Source organism: Hyla sarda, unplaced genomic scaffold (genome assembly GCF_029499605.1).
Source record: "Hyla sarda isolate aHylSar1 unplaced genomic scaffold, aHylSar1.hap1 scaffold_215, whole genome shotgun sequence".
Classification (NCBI taxonomy): Eukaryota; Metazoa; Chordata; class Amphibia; order Anura; family Hylidae; genus Hyla; species Hyla sarda.
The window spans coordinates 170001-194155 of NW_026608817.1; the positions used below are offsets into that span (position 1 = coordinate 170001).

The 24155-nt window shown below is 50.7% G+C and overlaps 1 protein-coding gene across 2 annotated transcripts in view; it reads left to right on the forward strand.

Moving 5' to 3' along the window:
• Nucleotides 1-24155, forward strand: part of LOC130319655 (solute carrier organic anion transporter family member 1A2-like) — a 108804-nt gene that overhangs the window by 75241 nt on the left and 9408 nt on the right. For both annotated transcript variants that reach the window (XM_056552959.1, XM_056552960.1), the window contains exons 8-12: nucleotides 506-733; nucleotides 3332-3496; nucleotides 3563-3758; nucleotides 10772-10934; nucleotides 11013-11182. In XM_056552959.1, coding sequence (XP_056408934.1) covers nucleotides 506-733; nucleotides 3332-3496; nucleotides 3563-3758; nucleotides 10772-10934; nucleotides 11013-11182 — 922 coding nt within the window. The remainder of the gene's footprint in view (nucleotides 1-505; nucleotides 734-3331; nucleotides 3497-3562; nucleotides 3759-10771; nucleotides 10935-11012; nucleotides 11183-24155) is intronic.

Here is a 24155-nt window from a genome sequence, read left to right on the forward strand (position 1 = left end):
TCCCAGCCCAGCCCCTCTGGGTATCTGTATATAGATGAGTGTATCACATGCAGATGTATCTCAGCCCAGCCCCTCTGTGTCTCTGTATATAGATGAGTGTATCACATGCAGATGTATCTCAGCCCAGCCCCTCTGTGTATCTGTATATAGATGAGTGTATCACATGCAGATGTATCTCAGCCCAGCCCCTCTGTGTATCTGTATATAGATGAGTGTATCACATGCAGATGTATCTCAGCCCAGCCCCTCTGTGTATCTGTATATAGATGAGTGTATCACATGCAGATGTATCTCAGCCCAGCCCCTCTGTGTATCTGTATATAGATGAGTGTATCACATGCAGATGTATCTCAGCCCAGCCCCTCTGTGTATCTGTATATAGATGAGTGTATCACAGGCAGGTGTACAGTATCTCAGTCCGGCCCCCTTGTTGATCCATATGTAGATGAGTGTATCACATGCAGGTATCTAAGCTCTCAGGTATCCAATGTCTTCTCTCTTCAAGACGAGGTGTTCCTCAGCACCACTGACACGCGCTGGGTGGGGGCCTGGTGGATGGGCTTCCTGGTCAGTGGGGTCCTCAATCTTCTGGCCGCCGTCCCCTTCTGCTTCATCCCCAGGACTCTGCCCAAGGAGGGAGATGAGGACCAGATGGAGCTGAGGGAGACACTCCGACCCCAGGTGACTGGCAGCGGCCCAGAGAACGAGAAGACTAAGGAAGTAACCAAAAAAGGTGAGAATGCTCCTCAGCCGGGTGACATCTCAACCTTCTGGTTCAGCTGATGGGGAGGAGTCACTTGGGTTTGGATGATGGGGAGGAGTCACTTGGGTTTGGATGATGGGGAGGAGTCACTTGGGTTTGGATGATGGGGAGGGGTCACTTGGGTTTGGATGATGGGGAGAGGTCACTTGGGTTTGGATGATGGGGAGGAGTCACTTGGGTTTGGATGATGGGGAGGAGTCACTTGGGTTTGGATGATGGGGAGGGGTCACTTGGGTTTGGATGTTGGGGAGGGGTCACTTGGGTTTGGATGATGGGGAGGGGTCACTTGGGTTTGGATGATGGGGAGAGGTCACTTGGGTTTGGATGATGGGGAGAGGTCACTTGGTTTTGGATGATGGGGAGAGGTCACTTGGTTTTGGATGATGGGGAGAGGTCACTTGGTTTTGGATGATGGGGAGAGGTCACTTGAGTTTGGATGATGGGGAGGGGTCACTTGGGTTTGGATGATGGGGAGGGGTCACTTGGGTTTGGATGATGGGGAGAGGTCACTTGGGTTTGGATGATGGGGAGGGGTCACTTGGGTTTGGATGATGGGGAGGGGTCACTTGGGTTTGGATGATGGGGAGAGGTCACTTGGGTTTGGATGATGGGGAGAGGTCACTTGGGTTTGGATGATGGGGAGAGGTCACTTGGGTTTGGATGATGGGGAGAGGTCACTTGGTTTTGGATGATGGGGAGAGGTCACTTGGTTTTGGATGATGGGGAGAGGTCACTTGGGTTTGGATGATGGGGAGGGGTCACTTGGGTTTGGATGATGGGGAGGGGTCACTTGGGTTTGGATGATGGGGAGAGGTCACTTGGGTTTGGATGATGGGGAGGGGTCACTTGGGTTTGGATGATGGGGAGAGGTCACTTGGGTTTGGATGATGGGGAGAGGTCACTTGGTTTTGGATGATGGGGAGAGGTCACTTGGTTTTGGATGATGGGGAGAGGTCACTTGGGTTTGGATGATGGGGAGGGGTCACTTGGGTTTGGATGATGGGGAGGGGTCACTTGGGTTTGGATGATGGGGAGAGGTCACTTGGGTTTGGATGATGGGGAGGGGTCACTTGGGTTTGGATGATGGGGAGAGGTCACTTGGGTTTGGATGATGGGGAGAGGTCACTTGGGTTTGGATGATGGGGAGGGGTCACTTGGGTTTGGATGATGGGGAGGGGTCAATTGGGTTTGGATGATGGGGAGGGGTCACTTGGGTTTGGATGATGGGGAGAGGTCACTTGGGTTAAGATGATGGGGAGGGGTCACTTGGGTTTGGATGATGGGGAGGGGTCACTTGAGTTTGGATGATGGGGAGAGGTCACTTGGGTTTGGATGATGGGGAGAGGTCACTTGAGTTTGGATGATGGGGAGAGGTCACTTGGGTTTGGATGATGGGGAGAGGTCACTTGGGTTTGGATGATGGGGAGGGGTCACTTGAGTTTGGATGATGGGGAGGGGTCACTTGAGTTTGGATGATGGGGAGAGGTCACTTGGGTTTGGATGATGGGGAGGGGTCACTTGGGTTTGGATGATGGGGAGGGGTCACTTGAGTTTCGATGGTTGGGGGGTCACTTTGGTTTGGATGATGGGGAGGGGTCACTTGGGTTTGGATGATGGGGAGAGGTCACTTGAGTTTGGATGATGGGGAGGAGTCACTTGGGTTTGGATGATGGGGAGGGGTCACTTGAGTTTGGATGATGGGGAGGGGTCACTTGAGTTTGGATGATGGGGAGGGGTCACTTGGGTTTGGATGATGGGGAGGAGTCACTTGAGTTTCGATGATGGGGAGGGGTCACTTGGGTTTGGATGATGGGGAGGGGTCACTTTGGTTAAGATGATGGGGAGGGGTCACTTGGGTTTGGATGATGGGGAGGTCACTTTGGTTTGCATGATGGGGAGGGGTCACTTGAGTTTCGATGGTTTGGGGGGTCACTTGGGTTTGGATGATGGGCAGGGGTCACTTTGGTTAATATGATGGGGAGGGGTCACTTGGTTTGGACGATGGGGAGGGGTCACTTGAATTTGGATGATGGGGAGGGGTCACTTGGGTTTGGATGATGGGGAGGGGTCACTTGAGTTTCGATGGTTGGGGGGTCACTTGGGTTTGGATGATGGGGAGGGGTCACTTTGGTTAAGATGATGGGGAGGGGTCACTTGGGTTTGGATGATGGGGAGGGGTCACTTTGGTTAAGATGATGGGGAGGGGTCACTTGGGTTTGGATGATGGGGAGGTCACTTTGGTTTGCATGATGGGGAGGGGTCACTTGAGTTTCGATGGTTTGGGGGGTCACTTGGGTTTGGATGATGGGCAGGGGTCACTTTGGTTAATATGATGGGGAGGGGTCACTTGGTTTGGACGATGGGGAGGGGTCGGTTGGTTTGGATGATGGGGAGGATTCGCTTGGTTTGAATGATGGGGGGTCACTTTGGCTTTGATGATTGGTGGGGGTCACTTGGGTTTGGATGATGGTGGTCCCTTTGGTTTGGATGATAGGGTCAGTTGGGTTTCAGTGATTGGGGGTCACAGACCTTCTGACACTGCATCCTCCGCTGTTCTACCCCTTGCAGGGTTTTTGGAGCTCCTGAAGACCCTCCTGCGCAGTCAGGTGTTCATGCTGTTCCTCCTGGTGACTGTCATCCAGTTCAGTGCCTTTACGGGGTTCATGTCTTTTATGCCCAAATACCTGGAGCAGCAGTACGGGAAGTCGGCGTCGGAGGCCATCTTTCTTATAGGTATGTGGATGATTAGAATATGGCGCTAATACGGCAGATAGTTAGGTCACATGTCATCTCCCGCAGGGGTCTACAGTCTCCCCATCATCGGAGTTGGATACTTCCTGGGGGGTTTCCTCATGAAGAAATTCAAGACGTCCACATTCATGGGGGCGAAGCTGGCGTTGGCCTCATCCATCATCGAATATCTGCTCTACCTGCTGGCGTTCATCCTGGTGTGTAAGAACGCCACGATGGCCGGACTGACCGTCACCTATGATGGGTGAGTGGCGAGAGGCCCCATTATTATCCCCACATTCTCAACGTGTCATTGTCTTGTCCCTCATCTCAGCGTGTCATTGTCTTGTCCCCGTCTCAGTGTGTCATTGTCTTGTCCCCCACCTTATCGTGTCATTGTCTTGTCTCCCATCTCAGCGTGTCATTGTCTTGTCCCCCGTCTCAGCGTGTCATTGTCTTGTCCCCCACCTTATCGTGTCATTGTCTTGTCCCCCACCTTATCGTGTCATTGTCTTGTCTCCCGTCTCAGCGTGTCATTGTCTTGTCCCCCGTCTCAGCGTCTCATTGTCTTGTCTCCCATCTCAGCGTGTCATTGTCTTGTCCCTCATCTCAGCGTGTCATTGTCTTGTCCCCCGTCTCAGCGTGTCATTGTCTTGTCCCCCACGTTATCGTGTCATTGTCTTGTCCCCCACCTTATCGTGTCATTGTCTTGTCTCCCGTCTCAACGTGTCATTGTCTTGTCCCCCGTCTCAGCGTGTCATTGTCTTGTCTCCCATCTCAGCGTGTCATTGTCTTGTCCCTCATCTCAGCGTGTCATTTTCTTGTCCCCCGTCTCAGCGTGTCATTGTCTTGTCCCCCACCTTATCGTGTCATTGTCTTGTCCCCGTCTCAGCGTGTCATTGTCTTGTCCCCCACCTTATCGTGTCATTGTCTTGTCCCCCGTCTCAGCGTGTCATTGTCTTGTCCCTCATCTCAGCGTGTCATTGTCTTGTCTCCCATCTCAGCGTGTCATTGTCTTGTCCCTCATCTCAGCGTGTCATTTTCTTGTCCCCCGTCTCAGCGTGTCATTGTCTTGTCCCCCACCTTAGTGTGTCATTGTCTTGTCCCCCACCTTAGCGTGTCATTGTCTTGTCCCCGTCTCAGCGTGTCATTGTCTTGTCCCCGTCTCAACGTGTCATTGTCTTGACCTCCAGTTTTAGCATGTTATTGTCTTGTCCTCCGTTTCAGCGTGTCATTGTCTTGTCCCCGTCTCAGAATGTCATTGTCTTGTCCCTGTCTCAGCGTGTCATTGTCTTGTCCTCCAGTTTCAACGTGCCATTGTCTTGTCCCCGTCTCAGCGTGTCATTGTCTTGTCCCCGTCTCAGCGTGTCATTGTCTTGTCCTCCAGTTTCAATGTGCCATTGTCTTGTCCCCGTCTCAGCGTGTCATTGTCTTGTCCCCGTCTCAGCGTGTCATTGTCTTTTGCTCCAGTTTTAACGTGCCATTGTCTTGTCCCCCGTCTCAGTGTGTCATTGTCTTGTCCCCCTCTCAGCATGTCACTGTCTTGTCCCCCGTCTCAGCGTGTCATTGTCTTGTCCCCCTCTCAGCATGTCACTGTCTTGTCCCCCGTCTCAGCGTGTCATTGTCTTGTTCCCCAGTCTCAGCGTGTCATTGTCTTGTCCCCCTCTCAGCATGTCACTGTCTTGTCCCCCGTCTCAGCGTGTCATTGTCTTGTTCCCCAGTCTCAGCGTGTCATTGTCTTGTCCCCCTCTCAGCATGTCACTGTCTTGTCCCCCGTCTCAGCGTGTCATTGTCTTGTCCCCCTCTCAGCATGTCACTGTCTTGTCCCCCGTCTCAGCGTGTCATTGTCTTGTCCCCCTCTCAGCATGTCATTGTCTTGTCCCCCGTCTCAGCGTGTCATTGTCTTGTCCCCGTCTCAGCGTGTCATTGTCTTGTTCCCGTCTCAGCGTGTCATTGTCTTTTCCTCCAGTTTTAACGTGCCATTGTCTTGTCCCCCGTCTCAGTGTGTCATTGTCTTGTCCCCCTCTCAGCATGTCACTGTCTTGTCCCCCGTCTCAGCGTGTCATTGTCTTGTTCCCCAGTCTCAGCGTGTCATTGTCTTGTCCTCCAGTCTCAGCGTGTCATTGTATTGTTCCCCAGTCTCAGCGTGTCATTGTCTTGTTCCCCAGTCTCAGCATGTCGTTGTCTTGTCCCCCAGTCTCAGCGTGTCATTGTCTTGTTCCCCAGTCTCAGCGTGTCATTGTCTTGTTCCCCAGTCTCAACGTGTCATTGTCTTGTTCCCCAGTCTCAGCGTGTCATTGTCTTGTTCCCCAGTCTCAGCGTGTCATTGTCTTGTCCCCCAGTCTCAGCGTGTCATTATTTTGTTCCCCAGTCTCAGCGTGTCATTGTCTTGTACCCCAGTCTCAGCGTGTCATTGTCTTGTTCCCCAGTCTCAGCGTGTCATTGTCTTGTACCCCAGTCTCAGCGTGTCATTGTCTTGTTCCCCAGTCTCACCGTGTCATTGTCTTGTACCCCAGTCTCAGCGTGTCATTGTCTTGTTCCCCAGTCTCAGCGTGTCATTGTCTTGTTCCCCAGTCTCAGCGTGTCATTGTCTTGTTCCCCAGTCTCAGCGTGTCATTGTCTTGTTCCCCAGTCTCAGCGTGTCATTGTCTTGTTCCCCAGTCTCAGCGTGTCATTGTCTTGTTCTCCAGTCTCAGCGTGTCATTGTCTTGCTTCCCCGTCTCAGCGTGTCATTGTCTTGTCCTCCAGTTTCAACGTGCCATTGTCTTGTCCCCGTCTCAGCGTGTCATTGTCTTTTCCTCCAGTTTTAACGTGCCATTGTCTTGTCCCCCGTCTCAGTGTGTCATTGTCTTGTCCCCCTCTCAGCATGTCACTGTCTTGTCCCCCGTCTCAGCGTGTCATTGTCTTGTCCCCCTCTCAGCATGTCACTGTCTTGTCCCCCGTCTCAGCGTGTCATTGTCTTGTCCCCCTCTCAGCATGTCACTGTCTTGTCCCCCGTCTCAGCGTGTCATTGTCTTGTCCCCCTCTCAGCATGTCATTGTCTTGTCCCCCGTCTCAGCGTGTCATTGTCTTGTCCCCCTCTCAGCATGTCATTGTCTTGTCCCCCGTCTCAGCTTGTCATTGTCTTGTCCCCCTCTCAGCATGTCACTGTCTTGTCCCCCGTCTCAGCGTGTCATTGTCTTGTCCCTCGTCTCAACGTGTCATTGTCTTGTTCCCCAGTCTCAGCGTGTCATTGTCTTGTCCTCCAGTCTCAGCGTGTCATTGTATTGTTCCCCAGTCTCAGCGTGTCATTGTCTTGTTCCCCAGTCTCAGCGTGTCGTTGTCTTGTCCCCCAGTCTCAGCGTGTCATTGTCTTGTTCCCCAGTCTCAGCGTGTCATTGTCTTGTTCCCCAGTCTCAACGTGTCATTGTCTTGTTCCCCAGTCTCAGCGTGTCATTGTCTTGTTCCCCAGTCTCAGCGTGTCATTGTCTTGTCCCCCAGTCTCAGCGTGTCATTATTTTGTTCCCCAGTCTCAGCGTGTCATTGTCTTGTACCCCAGTCTCAGCGTGTCATTGTCTTGTTCCCCAGTCTCAGCGTGTCATTGTCTTGTACCCCAGTCTCAGCATGTCATTGTCTTGTTCCCCAGTCTCAGCGTGTCATTGTCTTGTACCCCAGTCTCAGCGTGTCATTGTCTTGTTCCCCAGTCTCAGCGTGTCATTGTCTTGTTCCCCAGTCTCAGCGTGTCATTGTCTTGTTCCCCAGTCTCAGCGTGTCATTGTCTTGTTCCCCAGTCTCAGCGTGTCATTGTCTTGTTCCCCAGTCTCAGCGTGTCGTTGTCTTGTTCCCCAGTCTCAGCGTGTCATTGTCTTGTTCCCCAGTCTCAGCGTGTCATTGTCTTGTTCCCCAGTCTCAGCGTGTCATTGTCTTGTTCCCCAGTCTCAGCGTGTCATTGTCTTGTTCTCCAGTCTCAGCGTGTCATTGTCTTGCTTCCCAGTCTAAGCGTGTCATTGTCTTGTTCCCCAGTCTCAGCGTGTCATTGTCTTGTTCCCCAGTCTCAGCGTGTCATTGTCTTGTTCCCTAGTCTCAGCGTGTCATTGTCTTGTACCCCAGTCTCAGCGTCTCATTGTCTTGTTTCCCAGTCTCAGCGTGTCATTGTCTTGTTCCTCTGTCTCAGCGTGTCATTGTCTTGTACCCCAGTCTCAGTGTGTCATTGTCTTGTTCCCCAGTCTCAGCGTGTCATTGTCTTGTTCCCCAGTCTCAGCGTGTCATTGTCTTGTTCTCCAGTCTCAGCGTGTCATTGTCTTGCTTCCCAGTCTAAGCGTGTCATTGTCTTGTCCCCCTCTCAGCGTGTCATTGTCTTGACCTCCAGTTTTAGCATGTTATTGTCTTGTCCTCCGTTTCAGCGTGTCATTGTCTTGTTCCCCGTCTCAGAATGTCATTGTCTTGTCCTTGTCTCAGCGTGTCATTGTCTTGTCCTCCAGTTTCAACGTGCCATTGTCTTGTCCCCGTCTCAGCGTGTCATTGTCTTGTCCCCGTCTCAGCGTGTCATTGTCTTGTCCTCCAGTTTCAACATGCCATTGTCTTGTCCCCGTCTCAGCGTGTCATTGTCTTGTCCCCGTCTCAGCGTGTCATTGTCTTTTCCTCCAGTTTTAACGTGCCCTTGTCTTGTCCCCCGTCTCAGTGTGTCATTGTCTTGTCCCCCTCTCAGCATGTCACTGTCTTGTCCCCCGTCTCAGCGTGTCATTGTCTTGTCCCCCTCTCAGCATGTCACTGTCTTGTCCCCCGTCTCAGCGTGTCATTGTCTTGTCCCCCTCTCAGCATGTCATTGTCTTGTCCCCCGTCTCAGCGTGTCATTGTCTTGTCCCCCTCTCAGCATGTCATTGTCTTGTCCCCCGTCTCAGCGTGTCATTGTCTTGTCCCCCTCTCAGCATGTCACTGTCTTGTCCCCCGTCTCAGCGTGTCATTGTCTTGTCCCTCGTCTCAACGTGTCATTGTCTTGTTCCCCAGTCTCAGCGTGTCATTGTCTTGTCCTCCAGTCTCAGCGTGTCATTGTATTGTTCCCCAGTCTCAGCGTGTCATTGTCTTGTTCCCCAGTCTCAGCGTGTCGTTGTCTTGTCCCCCAGTCTCAGCGTGTCGTTGTCTTGTTCCCCAGTCTCAGCGTGTCATTGTCTTGTTCCCCAGTCTCAACGTGTCATTGTCTTGTTCCCCAGTCTCAGCGTGTCATTGTCTTGTTCCCCAGTCTCAGCGTGTCATTGTCTTGTCCCCCAGTCTCAGCGTGTCATTGTTTTGTTCCCCAGTCTCAGCGTGTCATTGTCTTGTACCCCAGTCTCAGCGTGTCATTGTCTTGTTCCCCAGTCTCAGCGTGTCATTGTCTTGTACCCCAGTCTCAGCGTGTCATTGTCTTGTTCCCTAGTCTCAGCGTGTCATTGTCTTGTACCCCAGTCTCAGCGTGTCATTGTCTTGTTCCCCAGTCTCAGCGTGTCATTGTCTTGTTCCCCAGTCTCAGCGTGTCATTGTCTTGTTCCCCAGTCTCAGCGTGTCATTGTCTCGTTCCCCAGTCTCAGCGTGTCATTGTCTTGTTCCACAGTCTCAGCGTGTCATTGTCTTGTTCTCCAGTCTCAGCGTGTCATTGTCTTGCTTCCCAGTCTAAGCGTGTCATTGTCTTGTTCCCCAGTCTCAGCGTGTCATTGTCTTGTTCCCCAGTCTCAGCGTGTCATTGTCTTGTTCCCTAGTCTCAGCGTGTCATTGTCTTGTACCCCAGTCTCAGCGTGTCATTGTCTTGTTCCTCTGTCTCAGCGTGTCATTGTCTTGTACCCCAGTCTCAGTGTGTCATTGTCTTGTTTCCCAGTCTCAGCGTGTCATTGTCTTGTTCCTCTGTCTCAGCGTGTCATTGTCTTGTACCCCAGTCTCAGTGTGTCATTGTCTTGTTCCCCAGTCTCAGTGTGTCATTGTCTTGTTCCCCAGTCTCAGCGTGTCATTGTCTTGTACCCCAGTCTCAGCGTCTCATTGTCTTGTTTCCCAGTCTCAGCGTGTCATTGTCTTGTTCCTCAGTCTCAGCGTGTCATTGTCTTGTACCCCAGTCTCAGTGTGTCATTGTCTTGTTCCCCAGTCTCAGTGTGTCATTGTCTTGTTCCCCAGTCTCAGCGTGTCATTGTCTTGTTTCCCAGTCTCAGCGTGTCATTGTCTTGTTCCCCAGTCTCAGCGTGTCATTGTCTTGTTCCCCAGTCTCAGCGTGTCATTGTCTTGTTCCCCAGTCTCAACGTGTCATTGTCTTGTTCCCCAGTCTCAGCGTGTCATTGTCTTGTTCCCCAGTCTCAGCGTGTCATTGTCTTGTACCCCAGTCTCAGCGTGTCATTGTCTTGTTCCCCAGTCTCAGCGTGTCATTGTCTTGTACCCCAGTCTCAGCGTGTCATTGTCTTGTTCCCCAGTCTCAGCGTGTCATTGTCTTGTTCCCCAGTCTCAGCGTGTCATTGTCTTGTTCCCCAGTCTCAGCGTGTCATTGTCTTGTTCCCCAGTCTCAGCGTGTCATTGTCTTGTTCCCCAGTCTCAGCGTGTCATTGTCTTGTTCCCCAGTCTCAGCGTGTCATTGTCTTGCTCCCCAGTCTCAGCGTGTCATTGTCTTGCTCCCCAGTCTCAGCGTGTCATTGTCTTGTTCCCCAGTCTCAGCGTGTCATTGTCTTGTTCCCCAGTCTCAGCGTGTCATTGTCTTGTCCTCCAGTCTCAGCGTGTCATTGTCTTGTTCCCCAGTCTCAGCGTGTCATTGTCTTGTTCCCCAGTCTCAGTGTGTCATTGTCTTGCTCCCCAGTCTCAGCGTGTCATTGTCTTGTTCCCCAGTCTCAGCGTGTCATTGTCTTGTCCTCCAGTCTCAGCGTGTCATTGTCTTGTTCCCCAGTCTCAGCGTGTCATTGTCTTGTTCCCCAGTCTCAGTGTGTCATTGTCTTGTTCCCCAGTCTCAGCGTGTCATTGTCTTGTCCTCCAGTCTCAGCGTGTCATTGTCTTGTTCCCCAGTCTCAGCGTGTCATTGTCTTGTTCCCCAGTCTCAGTGTGTCATTGTCTTGCTCCCCAGTCTCAGCGTGTCATTGTCTTGTTCCCCAGTCTCAGCGTGTCATTGTCTTGTCCTCCAGTCTCAGCGTGTCATTGTCTTGTTCCCCAGTCTCAGCGTGTCATTGTCTTGTTCCCCAGTCTCAGCGTGTCATTGTCTTGTTCCCCAGTCTCAGCGTGTCATTGTCTTGTCCTCCAGTCTCAGCGTGTCATTGTCTTGCTCCCCAGTCTCAACGTGTCAGCATTGTCCTTTTTCAGGATTGAGGGAGTTTCTTATCTGGAGAACCTGACATCCGGGTGTAATGTGAACTGCGACTGCACCAGTGACGTGTGGGACCCCGTGTGTGGGGACAATGGAGTGGGCTACGTGTCCGCCTGCCTGGCCGGCTGCTCCTCGTCTACAGGGATGGGGCAGAATGTGGTAAGGTTTTGGGGGGGAGGGGGGGGACCACCCTCCGTGGTCCCAGCAGGTTCTCACCTTCTCCTCCTTCCTCCTCAGATTTTCCACAATTGTAGCTGTGTCCAGACGGTGAATAGTTCGGCCATCTTGGGTCAGTGTCCGCGGGGGGAGGAGTGTGACACTATGCTGCTCTACTTCATGGTCCTCAACCTGGTCTGCTGCTTCATCTACTCCCTGGGGGCCTTGCCGGGCTACATGGTGCTGATCAGGTGGGGACACAAGACTGAGACATGGCGGGGTTTTTTACAGTAAGAGTGGGGAATCTATAGAATAATATCCTCAGAAGATGGCTATTCTAGAGATTCACAGCTCTTACAGTAAAGAATCAGCTCCTGAGGTGTCTATTCTACATACTCACATCTCATACAGTAAAGAACCAGCACCTGAGGTGTCTATTCTACATATTCACATCTCATACAGTAAAGAACCAGCACCTGAGGTGTCTATTCTACATATTCACATCTCTTACAGTAAAGAATCAGCTCCTGAGGTGATTATTCTAGAGGAACACAGGTCATACAGTAAAGAACCAGCACCTGAGGTGTCTATTCTACATACTAACATCTCTTACAGTAAAGAACCAGCTCCTGCGGTGTCTATTCTACATATTCACATCTCTTACAGTAAAGAACCAGCTCCTGAGGTGTCTATTCTACATACTCACATCTCTTACAGTAAAGAACCAGCTCCTGCGGTGTCTATTCTACATATTCACATCTCTTACAGTAAAGAACCAGCTCCTGAGGTGTCTATTCTACATACTCACATCTCTTACAGTAAAGAACCAGCTCCTGAGGTGTCTATTCTACATACTCACATCTCTTACAGTAAAGAACCAGCTCCTGGAGTGTCTATTCTACATACTCACATCTCTTACAGTAAAGAACCAGCTCCTGAGGTGTCTATTCTACATACTCACATCTCTTACAGTAAAGAACCAGCTCCTGGAGTGTCTATTCTACATACTCACATCTCTTACAGTAAAGAACCAGCCCCTGAGGTGTCTATTATACATACTCACATCTCTTACAGTAAAGAACCAGCTCCTGAGGTGTCTATTATATATACTCACATCTCTTACAGTAAAGAACCAGCCCCTGAGGTGTCTATTATACATATTCACATCTTTTACAGTAAAGAACCCGCTCCTGAGGTGTCTATTCTACATACTCACATCTCTTACAGTACAGAACCAGCCCCTGAGGTGTCTATTCTACATATACACATCTTTTACAGTAAAGAACCCGCTCCTGAGGTGTCTATTCTACATACTCACATCTCTTACAGTAAAGAACCAGCTCCTGAGGTGTCTATTCTACATACTCACATCTCTTACAGTACAGAACCAGCCCCTGAGGTGTCTATTCTACATATACACAGCTCTTACAGTAAAGAACCAGCTCCAGAGGTGTCTATTCTACATATACACATCTCTTACAGTAAAGAACCAGCTCCTGGAGTGTCTATTCTACATACTCACATCTCTTACAGTAAAGAACCAGCCCCTGAGGTGTCTATTCTACATACTCACATCTCTTACAGTAAAGAACCAGCCCCTGAGGTGTCTATTCTACATACTCACATCTCTTACAGTAAAGAACCAGCTCCTGAGGTGTCTATTCTACATATTCACAGCACTTAAAGTAAAGAACCAGCTCCTGGAGTGTCTATTCTACATACTCACATCTCTTACAGTAAAGAACCCGCTCCTGAGGTGTCTATTCTACATACTCACAGCTGTTACAGTAAAGAACCAGCTCCTGGAGTGTCTATTCTACATACTCACAGCTGTTACAGTAAAGAACCAGCTCCTGAGGTGTCTATTCTACATACTCACATCTCTTACAGTAAAGAACCCGCTCCTGAGGTGTCTATTCTACATACTCACATCTCTTACAGTAAAGAACCAGCTCCTGGAGTGTCTATTCTACATATTCACATCTCTTACAGTAAAGAACCAGCCCCTGAGGTGTCTATTCTACATACTCACAGCTCTTACAGTAAAGAACCCGCTCCTGAGGTGTCTATTCTACAGATTCACATCTCTTACAGTAAAGAACCCGCTCCTGAGGTGTCTATTCTACAGATTCACATCTCTTACAGTAAAGAACCAGCTCCTGCGGTGTCTATTCTACAGATTTACATTTTTTACAGCTGGAGGCACCTGGTTCGTTGGGAAACAGAAAGACTGAGTTAGCGCAAGTGTAAAAGACGTAACGATCTATATCTAAGATATTTTACATCTTCAAACAATAAACATGAAGAATAAGATTATTTCTACATAAAACAATAAAAGTAACCGACATGACACGTTATACACAAATCATTATCTCACCCGCCCCCCATAATGTTCCCATCTCTGCGGATCCCTTCATTTCCTGCACCCGCCCCCATAATGTTCCCATCTCTGCGGATCCCTTCTTTTCCTGCACCCGCCCCCCATAATGTTCCCATCTCTGCGGATCCCTTCATTTCCTGCACCCGCCCCCCCATAATGTTCCCATCTCTGCGGATCCCTTCATTTCCTGCACCCGCCCCCATAATGTTCCCATCTCTGCGGATCCCTTCTTTTCCTGCACCCGCCCCCATAATGTTCCCATCTCTGCGGATCCCTTGATTTCCTGCACCCGCCCCCCATAATGTTCCCATCTCTGCGGATCCCTTCATTTCCTGCACCCGCCCCCCATAACGTTCCCATCTCTGCGGATCCCTTCATTTCCTGCACCCGCCCCCCATAATGTTCCCATCTCTGCGGATCCCTTCTTTTCCTGCACCCGCCCCCCATAATGTTCCCATCTCTGCGGATCCCTTCTTTTCCTGCACCCGCCCCCATAATGTTCCCATCTCTGCGGATCCCTTCATTTCCTGCACCCGCCCCCCATAACGTTCCCATCTCTGCGGATCCCTTCATTTCCTGCACCCGCCCCCCATAATGTTCCCATCTCTGCGGATCCCTTCATTTCCTGCACCCGCCCCCCATAATGTTCCCATCTCTGCGGATCCCTTCATTTCCTGCACCCGCCCCCCATAACGTTCCCATCTCTGCGGATCCCTTCTTTTCCTGCACCCGCCCCCCATAATGTTCCCATCTCTGCGGATCCCTTCATTTCCTGCACCCGCCCCCCATAATGTTCCCATCTCTGCGGATCCCTTCATTTCCTGCACCCGCCCCCCATAATGTTCCCATCTCTGCGGATCCCTTCATTTCCTGCACCCGCCCCCCATAATGTTCCCATCTCTGCGGATCCCTTCATTTCCTGCACCCGCCCCCCATAATGTTCCCATCTCTGCGGATCCCTTCTTTTCCTGCACCCGCCCCCCATAATGTTCCCATCTCTGCGGATCCCTTCTTTTCCTGCACCCGCCCCCCATAATGTTCCCATCTCTGCGGATCCCTTCTTTTCCTGCACCCGCCCCCCATAATGTTCCCATCTCTGCGGATCCCTTCATTTCCTGCACCCGCCCCCCATAATGTTCCCATCTCTGCGGATCCCTTCTTTTCCTGCACCCGCCCCCCATAATGTTCCCATCTCTGCGGATCCCTTCATTTCCTGCACCCGCCCCCCATAATGTTCCCATCTCTGCGAATCCCTTCATTTCCTGCACCCGCCCCCCATAATGTTCCCATCTCTGCGGATCCCTTCATTTCCTGCACCCGCCCCCCATAATGTTCCCATCTCTGCGGATCCCTTCATTTCCTGCACCCGCCCCCCATAATGTTCCCATCTCTGCGGATCCCTTCATTTCCTGCACCCGCCCCCATAATGTTCCCATCTCTGCGGATCCCTTCATTTCCTGCACCCGCCCCCCATAATGTTCCCATCTCTGCGGATCCCTTCATTTCCTGCACCCGACCCCCATAATGTTCCCATCTCTGCGGATCCCTTCTTTTCCTGCACCCGCCCCCCATAATGTTCCCATCTCTGCGGATCCCTTCTTTTCCTGCACCCGCCCCCCATAATGTTCCCATCTCTGCGGATCCCTTCTTTTCCTGCACCCGCCCCCCATAATGTTCCCATCTCTGCGGATCCCTTCATTTCCTGCACCCGACCCCCATAATGTTCCCATCTCTGCGGATCCCTTCATTTCCTGCACCCGCCCCCCATAATGTTCCCATCTCTGCGGATCCCTTCTTTTCCTGCACCCGCCCCCCATAATGTTCCCATCTCTGCGGATCGCTTCTTTTCCTGCACCCGCCCCCCATAATGTTCCCATCTCTGCGGATCCCTTCTTTTCCTGCACCCGCCCCCCATAATGTTCCCATCTCTGCGGATCCCTTCATTTCCTGCACCCGCCCCCCATAATGTTCCCATCTCTGCGGATCCCTTCTTTTCCTGCACCCGCCCCCCATAATGTTCCCATCTCTGCGGATCCCTTCTTTTCCTGCACCCGCCCCCCATAATGTTCCCATCTCTGCGGATCCCTTCTTTTCCTGCACCCGCCCCCCATAATGTTCCCATCTCTGCGGATCCCTTCATTTCCTGCACCCGCCCCCCATAATGTTCCCATCTCTGCGGATCCCTTCATTTCCTGCACCCGCCCCCCATAATGTTCCCATCTCTGCGGATCCCTTCTTTTCCTGCACCCGCCCCCCCATAATGTTCCCATCTCTGCGGATCCCTTCTTTTCCTGCACCCGCCCCCCATAATGTTCCCATCTCTGCGGATCCCTTCTTTTCCTGCACCCGCCCCCTATAATGTTCCCATCTCTGCGGATCCCTTCTTTTCCTGCACCCGCCCCCCATAATGTTCCCATCTCTGCGGATCCCTTCTTTTCCTGCACCCGCCCCCCATAATGTTCCCATCTCTGCGGATCCCTTCATTTCCTGCACCCGCCCCCATAATGTTCCCATCTCTGCGGATCCCTTCTTTTCCTGCACCCGCCCCCCATAATGTTCCCATCTCTGCGGATCCCTTCTTTTCCTGCACCCGCCCCCCATAATGTTCCCATCTCTGCGGATCCCTTCTTTTCCTGCACCCGCCCCCCATAATGTTCCCATCTCTGCGGATCCCTTCTTTTCCTGCACCTGCCCCCCATAATGTTCCCATCTCTGCGGATCCCTTCTTTTCCTGCACCCGCCCCCCATAATGTTCCCATCTCTGCGGATCCCTTCTTTTCCTGCACCCGCCCCCCATAATGTTCCCATCTCTGCGGATCCCTTCTTTTCCTGCACCCGCCCCCCATAATGTTCCCATCTCTGCGGATCCCTTCATTTCCTGCACCCGCCCCCCATAATGTTCCCATCTCTGCGGATCCCTTCATTTCCTGCACCCGCCCCCCATAATGTTCCCATCTCTGCGGATCCCTTCTTTTCCTGCACCCGCCCCCATAATGTTCCTATCTCTGCGGATCCCTTCTTTTCCTGCACCCGCCCCCCATAATGTTCCCATCTCTGCGGATCCCTTCTTTTCCTGCACCCGCCCCCCATAATGTTCCCATCTCTGCGGATCCCTTCTTTTCCTGCACCCGCCCCCCATAATGTTCCCATCTCTGCGGATCCCTTCTTTTCCTGCACCCGCCCCCATAATGTTCCCATCTCTGCGGATCCCTTCATTTCCTGCACCCGCCCCCATAATGTTCCCATCTCTGCGGATCCCTTCTTTTCCTGCACCCGCCCCCCATAATGTTCCCATCTCTGCGGATCCCTTCTTTTCCTGCACCCGCCCCCCATAATGTTCCCATCTCTGCGGATCCCTTCATTTCCTGCACCCGCCCCCCATAATGTTCCCATCTCTGCGGATCCCTTCTTTTCCTGCACCCGCCCCCCATAATGTTCCCATCTCTGCGGATCCCTTCTTTTCCTGCACCCGCCCCCCATAATGTTCCCATCTCTGCGGATCCCTTCTTTTCCTGCACCCGCCCCCCATAATGTTCCCATCTCTGCGGATCCCTTCTTTTCCTGCACCCGCCCCCATAATGTTCCCATCTCTGCGGATCCCTTCTTTTCCTGCACCCGCCCCCCATAATGTTCCCATCTCTGCGGATCCCTTCATTTCCTGCACCCGCCCCCCATAATGTTCCCATCTCTGCGGATCCCTTCATTTCCTGCACCCGCCCCCCATAATGTTCCCATCTCTGCGGATCCCTTCTTTTCCTGCACCCGCCCCCCCATAATGTTCCCATCTCTGCGGATCCCTTCTTTTCCTGCACCCGCCCCCCATAATGTTCCCATCTCTGCGGATCCCTTCTTTTCCTGCACCCGCCCCCCCATAATGTTCCCATCTCTGCGGATTCCTTCATTTCCTGCACCCGCCCCCCATAATGTTCCCATCTCTGCGGATCCCTTCATTTTCTGCACCCGCCCCCCATAATGTTCCCATCTCTGCGGATCCCTTCTTTTCCTGCACCCGCCCCCCATAATGTTCCCATCTCTGCGGATCCCTTCATTTCCTGCACCCGCCCCCCATAATGTTCCCATCTCTGCGGATCCCTTCATTTCCTGCACCCGCCCCCCATAATGTTCCCATCTCTGCGGATCCCTTCATTTCTTGCACCCGCCCCCCATAATGTTCCCGTCTCTGCGGATCCCTTCATTTCCTGCACCCGCCCCCATAATGTTCCCATCTCTGCGGATCCCTTCTTTTCCTGCACCCGCCCCCATAATGTTCCTATCTCTGCGGATCCCTTCTTTTCCTGCACCCGCCCCCCATAATGTTCCCATCTCTGCGGATCCCTTCTTTTCCTGCACCCGCCCCCCATAATGTTCCCATCTCTGCGGATCCCTTCATTTCCTGCACCCGCCCCCCATAATGTTCCCATCTCTGCGGATCCCTTCTTTTCCTGCACCCGCCCCCATAATGTTCCCATCTCTGCGGATCCCTTCATTTCCTGCACCCGCCCCCATAATGTTCCCATCTCTGCGGATCCCTTCTTTTCCTGCACCCGCCCCCCATAATGTTCCCATCTCTGCGGATCCCTTCATTTCCTGCACCCGCCCCCCATAATGTTCCCATCTCTGCGGATCCCTTCATTTCCTGCACCCGCCCCCATAATGTTCCCATCTCTGCGGATCCCTTCTTTTCCTGCACCCGCCCCCCATAATGTTCCCATCTCTGCGGATCCCTTCTTTTCCTGCACCCGCCCCCCATAATGTTCCCATCTCTGCGGATCCCTTCATTTCCTGCACCCGCCCCCCATAATGTTCCCATCTCTGCGGATCCCTTCTTTTCCTGCACCCGCCCCCATAATGTTCCCATCTCTGCGGATCCCTTCATTTCCTGCACCCGCCCCCCATAATGTTCCCATCTCTGCGGATCCCTTCTTTTCCTGCACCCGCCCCCCATAATGTTCCCATCTCTGCGGATCCCTTCTTTTCCTGCACCCGCCCCCCATAATGTTCCCATCTCTGCGGATCCCTTCATTTCCTGCACCCGCCCCCCATAATGTTCCCATCTCTGCGGATCCCTTCTTTTCCTGCACCCGCCCCCCATAATGTTCCCATCTCTGCGGATCCCTTCATTTCCTGCACCCGCCCCCCATAATGTTCCCATCTCTGCGGATCCCTTCTTTTCCTGCACCCGCCCCCCATAATGTTCCCATCTCTGCGGATCCCTTCTTTTCCTGCACCCGCCCCCCATAATGTTCCCATCTCTGTGGATCCCTTCATTTCCTGCACCCGCCCCCCATAATGTTCCCATCTCTGCGGATCCCTTCATTTCCTGCACCCGCCCCCATAATGTTCCCATCTCTGCGGATCCCTTCATTTCCTGCACCCGCCCCCCATAATGTTCCCATCTCTGCGGATCCCTTCTTTTCCTGCACCCGCCCCCCATAATGTTCCCATCTCTGCGGATCCCTTCATTTCCTGCACCCGCCCCCCATAATGTTCCCATCTCTGCGGATCCCTTCTTTTCCTGCACCCGCCCCCCATAATGTTCCCATCTCTGCGGATCCCTTCTTTTCCTGCACCCGCCCCCCATAATGTTCCCATCTCTGCGGATCCCTTCTTTTCCTGCACCCGCCCCCCATAATGTTCCCATCTCTGCGAATCCCTTCATTTCCTGCACCCGCCCCCCATAATGTTCCCATCTCTGCGGATCCCTTCTTTTCCTGCACCCGCCCCCCATAATGTTCCCATCTCTGCGGATCCCTTCATTTCCTGCACCCGCCCCCCATAATGTTCCCATCTCTGCGGATCCCTTCTTTTCCTGCACCCGCCCCCCATAATGTTCCCATCTCTGCGGATCCCTTCTTTTCCTGCACCCGCCCCCCATAATGTTCCCATCTCTGTGGATCCCTTCATTTCCTGCACCCGCCCCCCATAATGTTCCCATCTCTGCGGATCCCTTCTTTTCCTGCACCCGCCCCCCATAATGTTCCCATCTCTGCGGATCCCTTCTTTTCCTGCACCCGCCCCCCATAATGTTCCCATCTCTGCGGATCCCTTCATTTCCTGCACCCGCCCCCATAATGTTCCCATCTCTGCAGATCCCTTCTTTTCCTGCACCCGCCCCCCATAATGTTCCCATCTCTGCGGATCCCTTCATTTCCTGCACCCGCCCCCATAATGTTCCCATCTCTGCGGATCCCTTCATTTCCTGCACCCGCCCCCCATAATGTTCCCATCTCTGCGGATCCCTTCTTTTCCTGCACCCGCCCCCCATAATGTTCCCATCTCTGCGGATCCCTTCTTTTCCTGCACCCGCCCCCCATAATGTTCCCATCTCTGCGGATCCCTTCTTTTCCTGCACCCGCCCCCCATAATGTTCCCATCTCTGCGGATCCCTTCCTTTCCTGCACCCGCCCCCCATAATGTTCCCATCTCTGCGGATCCCTTCTTTTCCTGCACCCGCCCCCCATAATGTTCCCATCTCTGCGGATCCCTTCTTTTCCTGCACCCGCCCCCCATAATGTTCCCATCTCTGCGGATCCCTTCTTTTCCTGCACCCGCCCCCCATAATGTTCCCATCTCTGCGGATCCCTTCCTTTCCTGCACCCGCCCCCCATAATGTTCCCATCTCTGCGGATCCCTTCTTTTCCTGCACCCGCCCCCCATAATGTTCCTCTGCTTAGAAGTAAAAAAGATTTTCGTTATCACAAAAATAAAATGTGTTTCTCACAAGTCCCCACAGCAGGTTTCATATTCGTGGAACCCGCAAAAGGGCAAAAAAGAGAAAAAAACAAACAAAGTAACGAAACTGAACTAAGTGAAATGAAAAATTAATACGATACTCCGAATGCCGAATGTACCCGAAAAAATCAAACCCGAAAAGAAATAACGAATGTATCCGAAAAAAACAAATCCGAAAAGGAATAACGAATGTATCCGAAAAAATCTAATCCGAAAAATTTACCAAAATGAAAATTTTACCCAAAACAAACAAAACAAAACAAAAATTTCTCTTGTGATCATGTCTGCTATAGAGCTGGTTCTTTACTGTGACAGCTGTGAGTATGTAGAATAGACACCGCAGGAGCGGGTTCTTTACTGTAAGAGATGTGAGTATGTAGAATAGACACCCCAGGAGCTGGTTCTTTACTGTAAGAGATGTGAGTATGTAGAATAGACACTCCAGGAGCGGGTTCTTTACTGTAAGAGATGTGAGTATGTAGAATAGACACCTCAGGAGCTGGTTCTTTACTGTAAGAGATGTGAGTATGTATTATAGACACTCCAGGAGCGGGTTCCTTACTGTAAGAGATGTGAGTATGTAGAATAGACACCTCAGGAGCTGGTTCTTTACTGTAAGAGATGTGAATATGTAGAATAGACACCGCAGGAGCTGGTTCTTTACTGTAAGAGATGTGAGTATGTAGAATAGACACCCCAGGAGCGGGTTCTTTACTGTAAGAGATGTGTATATGTAGAATAGACACCTCAGGGGCTGGTTCTTTACTGTGACAGCTGTGAGTATGTAGAATAGACACCTCAGGAGCGGGTTCTTTACTGTAAGAGATGTGTATATGTAGAATAGACACCTCAGGGGCTGGTTCTTTACTGTAAGAGATGTGAGTATGTAGAATAGACACCTCAGGGGCTGGTTCTTTACTGTATGAGATGTGAGTATGTAGAATAGACACCTCAGGAGCTGGTTCTTTACTGTAAGAGATGTGAGTATGTAGAATAGACACTCCAGGAGCTGGTTCTTTACTGTAAGAGATGTGAGTATGTAGAATAGACACCTCAGGGGCTGGTTCTTTACTGTGACAGCTGTGAGTATGTAGAATAGACACTCCAGGAGCTGGTTCTTTACTGTAAGAGATGTGAATCTGTAGAATAGACACCTCAGGAGCGGGTTCCTTACTGTAAGAGATGTGAGTATGTAGAATAGACACCTCAGGAGCTGGTTCTTTACTGTAAGAGATGTGAGTATGTAGAATAGACACCGCAGGAGCCGGTTCTTTACTGTAAGAGATGTGAGTATGTATAATAGACACCTCAGGAGCTGGTTCTTTACTGTAAGAGATGTGAGTATGTAGAATAGACACAGCAGGAGCTGGTTCTTTACTGTCAGAGATGTGAGTATGTAGAATAGACACCTCAGGAGCGGGTTCTTTACTGTAAGAGATGTGAGTATGTAGAATAGACACCTCAGGAGCTGGTTCTGTACTGTAAGAGATGTGAGTATGTAGAATAGACACTCCAGGAGCGGGTTCTTTACTGTAAGAGATGTGAGTATGTAGAATAGACACCGCAGGAGCTGGTTCTTTACTGTAAGAGATGTGAGTATGTAGAATAGACACCTCAGGAGTGGGTTCTTTACTGTAAGAGATGTGAGTATGTAGAATAGACACCTCAGGAGCGGGTTCTTTACTGTAAGTGATGTGAGTATGTAGAATAGACACCTCAGGAGCCGGTTCTTTACTGTAAGAGATGTGAGTATGTAGAATAGACACCTCAGGAGCTGGTTCTTTACTGTAAGAGATGTGAATATGTAGAATAGACACTCCAGGAGCTGGTTCTTTACTGTAAGAGATATGAGTATGTAGAATAGACACCTCAGGAGCGGGTTCTTTACTGTAAGAGATGTGTATATGTAGAATAGACACCTCAGGGGCTGGTTCTTTACTGTAAGAGATGTGAGTATGTAGAATAGACACCTCAGGAGCGGGTTCTTTACTGTAAGAGATGTGAGTATGTAGAATAGACACCTCAGGAGCGGGTTCTTTACTGTAAGTGATGTGAGTATGTAGAATAGACACCCCAGGAGCGGGTTCTTTACTGTAAGAGATGTGAGTATGTAGAATAGACACCTCAGGAGCGGGTTCTTTACTGTAAGAGATGTGAGTATGTAGAATAGACACCTCAGGAGCGGGTTCTTTACTGTAAGAGATGTGAGTATGTAGAATAGAAACCTCAGGAGCTGGTTCTTTACTGTAAGAGATGTGAGTATGTAGAATAGACACCTCAGGAGCGGGTTCTTTACTGTAAGAGATGTGAATATGTAGAATAGACACTCCAGGAGCTGGTTCTTTACTGTAAGAGATGTGAGTATGTAGAATAGACACCTCAGGGGCGGGTTCTTTACTGTAAGAGATGTGTATATGTATAATAGACACCTCAGGAGCTGGTTCTTTACTGTAAGAGATGTGAGTATGTAGAATAGACACCTCAGGGGCTGGTTCTTTACTGTGACAGCTGTGAGTATGTAGAATAGACACCTCAGGAGCGGGTTCTTTACTGTAAGAGATGTGAGTATGTAGAATAGACACCTCAGGAGCGGGTTCTTTACTGTAAGAGATGTGAGTATGTAGAATAGACACCTCAGGAGCTGGTTCTTTACTGTAAGAGATGTGTATATGTAGAATAGACACCTCAGGAGCGGGTTCTTTACTGTGACAGCTGTGAGTATGTATAATAGACACCTCAGGAGCTGGTTCTTTACTGTAAGAGATGTGAGTATGTAGACTAGACACCTCAGGAGCAGGTTCTTTACTGTAAGAGATGTGTATATGTAGAATAGACACCTCAGGAGCGGGTTCTTTACTGTGACAGCTGTGAGTATGTATAATAGACACCTCAGGAGCGGGTTCTTTACTGTAAGAGATGTGAGTATGTAGAATAGACACCTCAGGAGCTGGTTCTTTACTGTAAGAGATGTGTATATGTAGAATAGACACCTCAGGAGCGGGTTCTTTACTGTGACAGCTGTGAGTATGTATAATAGACACCTCAGGAGCTGGTTCTTTACTGTAAGAGATGTGAGTATGTAGAATAGACACCTCAGGAGCTGGTTCTTTACTGTAAGAGATGTGAGTATGTAGAATAGACACTCCAGGAGCGGGTTCTTTACTGTAAGAGATGTGAGTATGTAGAATAGACACCGCAGGAGCTGGTTCTTTACTGTAAGAGATGTGAGTATGTAGAATAGACACCTCAGGAGCGGGTTCTTTACTGTAAGAGATGTGAGTATGTAGAATAGACACCTCAGGAGCTGGTTCTGTACTGTAAGAGATGTGAGTATGTAGAATAGACACCGCAGGAGCTGGTTCTTTACTGTAAGAGATGTGAGTATGTAGAATAGACACCTCAGGAGTGGGTTCTTTACTGTAAGAGATGTGAGTATGTAGAATAGACACCTCAGGAGCGGGTTCTTTACTGTAAGTGATGTGAGTATGTAGAATAGACACCTCAGGAGCCGGTTCTTTACTGTAAGAGATGTGAGTATGTAGAATAGACACCTCAGGAGCTGGTTCTTTACTGTAAGAGATGTGAATATGTAGAATAGACACTCCAGGAGCTGGTTCTTTACTGTAAGAGATGTGAGTATGTAGAATAGACACCTCAGGAGCGGGTTCTTTACTGTAAGAGATGTGTATATGTAGAATAGACACCTCAGGGGCTGGTTCTTTACTGTAAGAGATGTGAGTATGTAGAATAGACACCTCAGGAGCGGGTTCTTTACTGTAAGAGATGTGAGTATGTAGAATAGACACCTCAGGAGCGGGTTCTTTACTGTAAGTGATGTGAGTATGTAGAATAGACACCCCAGGAGCGGGTTCTTTACTGTAAGAGATGTGAGTATGTAGAATAGACACCTCAGGAGCAGGTTCTTTACTGTAAGAGATGTGAGTATGTAGAATAGACACCTCAGGAGCGGGTTCTTTACTGTAAGAGATGTGAGTATGTAGAATAGACACTCCAGGAGCTGGTTCTTTACTGTAAGAGATGTGAGTATGTAGAATAGACACCTCAGGAGCTGGTTCTTTACTGTAAGAGATGTGTATATGTAGAATAGACAC